General features: G+C 43.5%; 1 protein-coding gene across 1 annotated transcript; it reads right to left on the reverse strand.

Annotated features, from left to right (window-relative positions):
* Nucleotides 1-1,183: 1,183 nt before the first annotated feature.
* On the reverse strand, nucleotides 1,184-8,735 carry LOC109883265 (40S ribosomal protein S21-like). The gene is made up of 6 exons (XM_020475291.2): nucleotides 8,650-8,735; nucleotides 5,729-5,810; nucleotides 4,849-4,912; nucleotides 4,451-4,522; nucleotides 3,162-3,217; nucleotides 1,184-1,247 (listed from the first exon to the last, which is right to left on the reverse strand). Exons 2-6 carry the CDS (start codon nucleotides 5,776-5,778, stop codon nucleotides 1,238-1,240), a joined length of 252 nt encoding a protein of 83 aa, XP_020330880.1. The 5' UTR covers nucleotides 5,779-5,810; nucleotides 8,650-8,735; the 3' UTR covers nucleotides 1,184-1,237.
* Nucleotides 8,736-10,558: the final 1,823 nt, after the last annotated feature.

Consider the following 10,558-nt stretch of genomic DNA (forward strand, 5'->3'; position numbering starts at 1 on the left):
ATCGATACAAAATTGTATGTTTTGCAACCGTTTGGGGTAATGATTACACGCCAGGAATATTTAAGCGAAATCGTTATTCTTGCAAAGCATGGGAACTTTTTAATCAAACTATTTTATAGCATACAAATCAAATGGTCACATTCACATATTCAGCACCACTTTAGTCTGCAGCCTGTGTAGCGCCTGCAGGGTTGAAATATGCTTTCTCTCTGTTTACTGTCGTACTATCATCAGATAATAGCTTCTTATGCTTTCGCCGAAAAGACTTTTTGAAATCTGACATGTTGGCTGGATTCACAACGAGCGTAGCTTTAATTCAGTATCTCACGTGTGATTTAATGAAAGTTAGATTTTTATAGTATTTTATTTGAATTTGGCGCTCCGCATTTTCCCTGGCTATTGGCCAGGTGGGACATTTGCGTCCCGCCTATCCCAGAGAGGTTAATTTTACTGGACCCCAGGAAGAGTAGCTGCTGCCTAGGCAGGAACTAATGGGGATCCATAATAAACCCCAGGAAGAGTAGCTGCTGCCTTGACAGGAACTAATGGGGATCCATAATAAACCCCAGGAAGAGTAGCTGCTGCCTTGACAGGAACTAATGGGGATCCATAATAAACCCCAGGAAGAGTAGCTGCTGCCTTGACAGGAACTAATGGGGATCCATAATAAACCCCAGGAAGAGTAGCTGCTGCCTTGGCAGGAACTAATGGGGATCCTTAATAAACCCCAGGAAGAGTAGCTGCTGCCTTGGCAGGAACTAATGGGGATCCATAATAAACCCCAGGAAGAGTAGCTGCTGCCTTGGCAGGAACTAATGGGGATCCTTAATAAACCCCAGGAAGAGTAGCTGCTGCCTTGACAGGAACTAATGGGGATCCATAATAAACCCCAGGAAGAGTAGCTGCTGTCTTGACAGGAACTAATGGGGATCCATAACAAATACAAATCAAGGAGACGAAGGATGGACAACTCCAGTCCTCGAAGGGCCTGATTTGGGGAAGATTGTGACACCACTTACACACCGGACTCTAATAATCAAGTAATCATGATCTTCAGTTTGGAATGCAATTAGTTTACTGTTTTACTGATGGAGGAAAAAAAACAAAAGGTGACATCAACGAGGACTGGAGTTGTCCATCCCAGTCTCAAAACTAAAGTATTAATGATGCCACTTGAAACAAATTAATTTGATAGGTTTTTATTTTACAAAGAGATCCCAGAGCTGCATGTCCCAGACTAGAAGTTCCTGTAAGGAAGAGAGAGAACTCATTAGAACACATCATCAACGGGTAGGCTACATTTGTTGTAGTAGAGACAAAATGACAACAGGATGTTGATCAACATCAGTGAACGATTCAAAAAATATATACATTTGTAGACTCAGACCGATATTAGTTTAGGTATTTATGGCCGTAAATACGAAGACCCTACGGCCGTAAATACGAAGACCTACGGACGTAAATACGAAGACCTACGGACGTAAATACGAAGACCTACGGCCGTCCATCATCTACATTTGTGTACTTCAGAACAGAGTTTCCACAAATCCTGGGGAACCTAGCATTTTTTAAACCTTTGGGATCGTCAGGAACAGGAAACATCCATCCTCCCTGATTGGGCTGTTTTAACAGTGGAAAGATTTTAATCCAATCATGTTCTGCCCCTGAACAAGGCAGTTAACCCACTGTTCCCTGGTAGGCTGCCTAGTTAAATGAAAAGGTAAACAAATAAATAACGGTTGTTTTAAGTTTTTAAAACAGATGATTTGTTGCCATTAGCATGAAGCAGCCCTTTTTTACAAATCTGTCGTTCTGCCACTGAACAGGCAGTTAACCCACTGTTCCTAGGCCGTCATAACCACTGGGCTACCTGCCGCCTCTACACTCTAACCACTGGGCTACCTGCCTCCTCTACACTCCAACCACTAGGCTACCTGCCTCCTCTACACTCCAACCACTAGGCTACCCTGCCTCCTCTACACTCCAACCACTAGGCTACCCTGCCGCCTCTACACTAACCACTAGGCTACCCTGCCGCCTCTACACTAACCACTAGGCTACCCTGCCGCCTCTACACTCTAACCACTGGGCTACCTGCCTCCTCTACACTCCAACCACTAGGCTACCCTGCCGCCTCTACACTCCAACCACTAGGCTACCCTGCCGCCTCTACACTCTAACCACTAGGCTACCCTGCCGCCTCTACACTCTAACCACTAGGCCTCTACACTCCAACCACTAGGCTACCCTGCCGCCTCCACGCTATAACCATGGGCTACCTGGCTCTATACAACTCCAACAATAGGGTTACCCTGCCGCCTCTACACTCCAACATAGGCTACCCTGCCGCTCAGGACATCCTAACAACTAGGGTCTACTGCCGCCTCTACAATTAACCACTGGGCTACCTGCTCCTCATACTACTCAACCACTCAGGCTACCCCTGCAGCATTCTACACTCTAACCACTAGGCTACCCGCCGCTCTACAACTAAATCCACTAGGCTACCTTGCCTCCTCTACACTCAACCACTGGCTACCCCCTGACGCCCTTCCACACGCCATCTAACCACTGGGCTACCTGCCTCCTCTACACTCCAACCACTACTAGGCTCCCCTGGCCTCCCTCTAACCTCCAACCACTAGGGCTAACCCCTGCCGCCTCCACCACTCTCCACACAATGCCAGAAGAGGAACTGGCCACCCCAACATAGCCCGGTTCCCCTCTAGGTTTATAATCTCCACCCGTGCACCGCACAGAGAAGAGGACATGCCTGGTTCCTCTCGAGGTTATTTCCTAGGGTTCCTGCCTTTCTAGCGAGTTTTTTTTCCTCGCCACCCGTGCTTCTACACCTGCATTGCTTGCCCCTGTTTGGGTTTTTAGGGCTTGGGTTTCTGCTACAGCACTTTGGAGTATCAGGCTGATGTACGAAGGGGGACTATATTAAACTGCATTTGATTTTGATATAAGACCTAAATACCGTTTCCTTCCAGTCGACTGAGCGGGGGTGGGGTACTTTTAGCAGCAACCCATGTTCTCAGATCAAGGGAGGCTCGTTCCTGCGTTTAAGACTAGGTCAACAAGAGGCAGGTGCATAGGACTCGGGTCAAAGGGCACCACATAAGGACGCCACTTGGGACGCAACCAGACCCAGTACTTACTTTGACACGATGCTGTCGGTCTTAGCCAGCCTCAGGAGGGAGTCGTCAGCCTCGCCCTGCAGGACGGGACAGGAGGGTCCGTTAAAAGACAGTTTACTATAAATATATATACACACACACACACACTTCTCATAGCACTATCACGAAGGAAAAAAAAGCACAATATCATATGATGCATTTCAGTTGTCTACAAGTGGCTTCCTCTCCAGAATCTAACACTGATTAATTTTACACGCCTCACATCTCATAACGCTGACCCTGTATCCAGGACATGAAGTTCATTTATGAGACACATTTGTTGTAGTTTCAATGTATATATATATATATTTTTTTTAAACTTTAGTGCCTTATTGCAAACAGGATATCTGGAATCTGTTTCTATGGACAGGCTTCTTTTCACTGTCATTGAGGTTAGTAATTGTGGAGTAAACTATAACAGGGATGTGATCAGAACATAGAAAATCAAAGACTACGGAAGGATAGTTCAGTCTCAGTCATATGAACCTGGATGCTACGATCACAGATACAGTCGTTGCCAGTGGAAGTATTGTCTGAGGTTTGCCTATAGTCTTGCTCTTTAAGAAACGACAGGGCCTCAAACCATCTCAGTCCTCTACTAGACACTACAGGGCCTCAAACCATCTCAGTTCTCTACTAGACACTACAGGGCCTCAAACCATCTCAGTTCTCTACTAGACACTACAGGGCCTCAAACCATCTCAGTCCTCTACTAGACACTACAGGGCCTCAAACCATCTCAGTTCTCTACTAGACACTACAGGGCCTCAAACCATCTCAGTTCTCTACTAGACACTACAGGGCCTCAAACCATCTCAGTCCTCTACTAGACACTACAGGGCCTCAAACCATCTCAGTCCTCTACTAGACACTACAGGGCCTCAAACCATCTCAGTTCTCTACTAGACACTACAGGGCCTCAAACCATCTCAGTTCTCTACTAGACACTACAGGGCCTCAAACCATCTCAGTTCTCTACTAGACACTACAGGGCCTCAAACCATCTCAGTTCTCTACTAGACACTACAGGGCCTCAAACCATCTCAGTTCTTTGATGCCATAATTTTGCTGTTCTCTCCTGTCGTGTCTAACTCCCCCCCCCCAAGTATCCCAGAAATCCTGGTTAGGGGGGAACTCTGGAAATCAGGAGGGAATAATCTTTAAAAAAAATCCAGAAATCCTCTAGCCACGATTTCTGGAATAGCTGGGAATTTAGTTGAACGTTAGCAGAAATGTACAACCGTAGCCTGGTAGAGAAAGAGGAAACGTACCATTCTACGGATGGCACCACAGATGGCGTAGGTCTTGAACTGTCCGGTGAAGCGCCCGGTTACCTTGTCAACCTGCAATAGAAAACACAACGGGAAATGGAATCAGTACAACGAGATCTTACAGTAGTATGTGAGCGTTAGGTTAACGCAGCAGATCAATGAAGACGGTACAGGCAGCGACCCAAATTGGCACACTTGTCCCCTATCGGCCCCAAGGGGAGGGGGGGGGCGTTCGGGAAGACGCAACGTATTTTTTTTGAATGTTTAAGAAGAGCCTCGAAAGAGTCTTGTCATCAAGGGGCGGCAGGGTAGCCTAGTGGTTAAGAGCGTTGGACTAGTAACCGGAAGGTTGCAAGTTCAAACCCCCGAGCTGACAAGGTACAAATCTGTGATGTTACCTCAGCAATGTTGATCTGGATGGAGGCGTGGTCCTTTGCTCCAATGATCCTGTTGCTCGCAGAACTGAAAGACGAGGTAAAAAGGAGGTGTTTTCATCATCGCCGCTGTACAGTTCACTAGCGATACCAAAACCAAATCATATCACAAACCGGAAGGTATTATTCATTCTAACGCGTTAGCTACTGCAGAGCAGACTGTTCACAAAAAAAAAGTTTAACTTTAAGCAAATGTATTTAATAAGGCCCTTTGATACATCAAGTTGTCACACGCTGCTTTACAGATACCTGGTCTAAAACCCTGAAGAACAAAGAACACAAAACGGCCAGCTAACAAGCAGGTTAGTTGTCAGGAGACCCGACGTTGAATTTCATTGGATTTCGTCGAGCATAAATACATTTGCATTTGGATATTAAATTCCTACCGCCAAAAGGACCACCAGCACGGACAACTGTAAAAGTATATTTTTAAATCGGGCTCCCCGAGTGGCGCAGTGGTCTAAGGTACTGCATCGCAGTGCTAGCTGTGTCACTAGAGATTCTGGTTTGAGTCCAGGCTCTGTCGCAGCCAAGCTGTAACCGGGAGACCCATGGGGCGGCGCACAATTGGCCCAGCTTTGTCCGGGTTAGGGGAGGGTTTGGCCGGCAGGGATGTTCCTGTCCCATCGCCGGAGTTGCAGCGATGGGACTGTAACTACCAATTGGGTACCATGAAATTGGGGAGAAAAAGGGCTAAAAATATATATAATTTTATTCTGCACTCTGGCTTGTAGAGGAAACTTTCCTGATCCAAATGCTCATTTATTTTAGGTACAATTGAATGAAAATCAACGGCGTGTTTTCCTCATTAGCTACCAGGCTTCCATAACACAGGGGCACTCACCATTTACGTGGGACGTACAGGTCCACGAATTCACCGGCGTCGTTCTGCATTCTGATTTTGGGTGATGATCGGTCAACTCGATCTGTGAGTAAGCAGAGGAAAATGATTCATAAAACATTAAGCATGACTCTCACAGATATATATTTTTTTACCTTTATTTAACGAGGCAAGTCAGTTAATAACCTCTTAAGTCGACCCCCTACCTTTTCGAACATTCTGTTAAAAATCGCGCAACATTTCGGCGTCCTGCTACTCATGCCAGGAATATAGTATATGCATATGATTAGTATGTGTGTATAGAAAACACTCTGACGTTTCTAAAACTGGTTAAATCACGGCTGTGACTATAACAGAACGTGCGTTTCATCGAAAAGCACAAGAAAAACTGGTCACTGAAAAAAGTATCAATGCGCCACTTGCATGCATTGTTGAATGGAAACTAAATTAGATGGGGCCGAGATTGCAATTCCTACAGCTTCCACACGATGTCGCCAGTCTCGTCATTTCCGGTGCCTTTGTTTCTTGGTCAAACACACTAGAGAGATCACTTTCCACCCGGTCTCCGACTGGAAGGTTTGGAAGAGAGATTTCGGAAGATGATTTGAAGACGTGGAGCTATTGAATACACATCGCCCCGTGATCAATTTGATAGATTATTAACGTTTACTGATACCTAAAGTTGGATTACAAAAGTATTTAGAAGTGTTTTGTGAAAGTTTATCGTCGACTTTTTTAATAAAAAAAATGACGTAGCGTTTTCAAACTGTTTTTTTTCTGAATCACAGTTTCCATAGATAGCTATTTTGGGTATATATGGGCCGATTTAATCTAAAAAAAGACCCAATAGTGATGTTTATGGGACATATAGGAGTGCCAACAAAGAAGCTCGTCAAAGGTAATGAAAGTTTTATATTTTATTTCTGCTATTTGTGTAGCGCCGGCGACGCAAAATCTTTTGTTTACGTCGCATTCAGGTATTTCGGGGTGTTGCATGCTATCAGATAATAATCTGACTTGTTGGCTAGATTCACAACGAGTGTAGCTTTAATTCACTACCCCGCATGTGTGTTTTAATGAACGTTTGAGTTTTAACAAGTGCTATTAGCATTTGGCGTAGCGCATTTGCTGATGGCTAGATGAGACGATTGCGTCTCGGGTCGACGTAAGAGGGTAAGAACAAATTCTTATTTTCAAATATACTCATCTATGAAAACCAATGGTCCAAATTGCATGTCTCTATCATAATCAATTTAAAAACGATTGGACTTTCTACCCTTGAAGGAATGACAAAATTAACGTGACAAAGAATGGAATCCAGAGTTTATTTGGTGGAAAAATAGCATTGGTCAGCTAGGCTGGACGCTGTGCGAGAACGAAGGCTAATTGACAGGCTCACCGTTTAACTCGTCATCTTTGTAGCGTTTTATATTACGAAATTCCTCTGTTTTACAGGACACCTACACCACCCGATGTCACAGGAAGGCCATAAAGATCATCAAGGACATCAACCACCTGAGCCACTGCCTGTCCACCCCGCTATCATCCAGAAGGCGAGGTCAGTACAGGTGCACCAAAGCTGGGAACCGAGAGACTGAAAAACAGCTTCTATCTCAAGGCCATCAGACTGTTAAACAGCCACCACTAACATTGCGTGGCTGCTGCCAACACACTGACTCAACTCCAGCCACTTTAATAATGGAAAAATTGATGTAATAAATGTATCACTAGCCACTTTACCACCTACTGCATCTTGATGTAATAAATGAATCACTAGCCACTTTACCACCTACTGCATCTTGCCATCTTGATGTAATAAATGTATCACTAGCCACTTTACCACCTACTGCATCTTGCCATCTTGATGTAATAAATGTATCACTAGCCACTTTATATAATGTTTACATACCCTATATTACTCATCTCATATGTATATACTGTAATCTATACCATCTACTGCATCTTGCCTATGCCGTTCAGCCATCGTTCATCCATATAGTTGTATGTACAAATTCTTATTAATTCCTTTACACTTGTGTGTATAAGGTAGTTGTTGTGGAATTGTTAGGTTAGATTACTTGTTAGATATTTCTGCATTGTCGTATCTAGAAGCATTAGCATTTCGCTACACTCGCATTAACATCTGTTAACCATGTGTATGTGACAAATAACATTTGATTTGTTTTTTTTCTCTCGAAGATTTCTCACCAGAACAAACGTCTCTCTGAAAATGTCAACGGAGCACTGAGCGCAAACTCTTCGTCTATCCTTTTACATGAATTCAGATCGTAATGTTAATTTAATAATGTTCATTTTGCGACAGATCGGAAACAGATCGACCACTATAACATGTCAAATCCTAAAAAGTTCCTGTGAGAAAGCGGTAACAAAGCGGTCAGTGCTTATTATCGGAAATATTAAAATCAGACTTTTTGCATATGTTAGAGACGCCACTCACTGAAGGATTCAGAATAATTTGTCTTGGTAAAAAAGAAAAAAGGAAGCATAAGGAAGTGTCATCAACCCCTACACATGGCGTGCTAACATTTGCTAGTCTGAAATAACTAACAGTTTGCACGAGTTAGGAAAAAGCAACACCGCGCGTATTATAGTAAAAAAAAAAAATAAGACCCCGTTTTTCCCCGAAAACTACGTCTCTAGTTGATGGAGATGCTTCCTAGTGGCTACGAAGCCGTGTGAAATCTGCGTCGACGCTGACGGCTCCAGCATGTGGCAAAACAGCGGTAGCATGCAGCCTGTATTTCACCAGAAAATGTATCGAAATAACATCAGCATTCAAACCAAACAAAGTACTACCGTTAGCGGAGCTGTTTAGCGAAATATTATTTCACAAATTCGACAACCATGGTTGATAATAGTACACTATTTTCCTATTTGTACAACAGAGAAAATTCCTCTCTCACCGTTGATCGCAAATGGCTGACAGGAAAGGGAGAGTATAGTTACCGGAAGTTAAAACCAGTTCGACTGGTGTCGCAAGCAATTACTTCCTATGGGTGCTTAATTAAACGTATAAACGGTTCCTTTAAAAAAAAACTCGATGCCAAAGAAATACTGAATAGAGGGAATCAGATAGATAGAGTAATAAGCATGAACATCTCAAAGTGTCTATCCGTTTGATACAGATTCGATAAACAAATATAACAGGTATGATATTTTATTAGGTATATAACCATTCAGTTGTTGAAAAATACATTATATTGTTAGACGTATATTTATGAATACAATCAAATCAAATATGCAATAAGCAGATCTTTCCTTCACCTTCAATATGAAGAAAACAATTGACAAGAAAGAAAACAGACATGGAATACATAAGTATTCATTACATCCACTTACAGTAGTGAGTCATTTAGCAGACTCTCTTATCCAGAGCCACTTACAGTAGTGAGTCATTTAGCAGACTCTCTTATCCAGAGTCACTACAGTAGTGAGTCATTTAGCAGACTCTCTTATCCAGAGCCACTTACAGTAGTGAGTCATTTAGCAGACTCTCTTTATCCAGAGCCACTTACAGTAGTGAGTCATTTAGCAGACTCTCTTTATCCAGAGCCACTTACAGTAGTGAGTCATTTAGCAGACTCTCTTATCCAGAGCCACCTACTGTTGGTGCATTCAACTAAGGTAGGTAAGACAATCACATATCACAGGTCAAGGAAAGAGGTAGAGTAAATCTAGAGTAACAACAGATAATAGTAATAGATCTCTGGAAGCATCCATACTACAGTACATATTACAGCAGTAATTGGTTATCTGGTCTAAAGTAGTGCACTATATATAGGGAATAGGGTGCCATAGGGCTCTGGTCTAAAGTAGTGCACTATATATAGGGAATAGGGTGCCATAGGGCTCTGGTCTAAAGTAGTGCACTATATATAGGGAATAGGGTGCCATGGGGCTCTGGTCTAAAGTAGTGCACTATATATAGGGAATAGGGTGCCATAGGGCTCTGGTCTAAAGTAGTGCACTATATAGGGAATAGGGTGCCATAGGGCTCTGGTCTAAAGTAGTGCACTATATATAGGGAATAGGGTGCCATAGGGCTCTGGTCTAAAGTAGTGCACTATATAGGGAATAGGGTGCCATAGGGCTCTGGTCTAAAGTAGTGCACTATATAGGGTATAGGGTGCCATAGGGCTCTGGTCTAAAGTAGTGCACTATATAGGGTATAGGGTGCCATAGGGCTCTGGTCTAAAGTAGTGCACTATATATAGGGAATAGGGTGCCATAGGGCTCTGGTCTAAAGTAGTGCACTATATAGGGAATAGGGTGCCAAAGGGCTCTGGTCTAAAGTAGTGCACTATATAGGGAATAGGGTGCCATAGGGCTCTGGTCTAAAGTAGTGCACTATATATAGGGAATAGGGTGCCATAGGGCTCTGGTCTAAAGTAGTGCACTATATATAGGGAATAGGGTGCCATAGGGCTCTGGTCTAAAGTAGTGCACTATATATAGGGAATAAGGTGCCATAGGGCTCTGGTCTAAAGTAGTGCACTATATATAGGGAATAGGGTGCCATAGGGCTTTGGTCTAAAGTAGTGCACTATATATAGGGAATAAGGTGCCATAGGGATCTGGTCTAAAGTAGTGCACTATATATAGGAAATAGGGTGCCATAGGGCCCTGATCTAAAGTAGTGCACTATATATAGGGAATACTGTGCCATAGGGCTCTGGTCTAAAGTAGTGCACTATATAGGGAATAGGGTGCCATAGGGCTCTGGTCTAAAGTAGTGCACTATATAGGGTATAGGGTGCCATAGGGCTCTGGTCTAAAGTAGTGCACTATATAGGGTATAGGGTGCCATAGGGC

The sequence above is a fragment of the Oncorhynchus kisutch genome, linkage group LG24, assembly GCF_002021735.2.
Source record: "Oncorhynchus kisutch isolate 150728-3 linkage group LG24, Okis_V2, whole genome shotgun sequence".
Taxonomy (NCBI): Eukaryota; Metazoa; Chordata; class Actinopteri; order Salmoniformes; family Salmonidae; genus Oncorhynchus; species Oncorhynchus kisutch.

Coding starts and splice junctions, on each gene's coding strand:
- LOC109883265 (XM_020475291.2), bottom strand. CDS start 5,778: ATGCAGAACGACGCCGGTGAATTCGTGGACCTGTACGTCCCACGTAAA. Junction 4,913..5,728: donor CTGTACGTCCCACGTAAATG/GTGAGTGCCCCT, acceptor CTCGTCTTTCAG/TTCTGCGAGCAACAGGATCA. Junction 3,218..4,450: donor GTGGTGCCATCCGTAGAATG/GTACGTTTCCTC, acceptor CCCGTCCTGCAG/GGCGAGGCTGACGACTCCCT.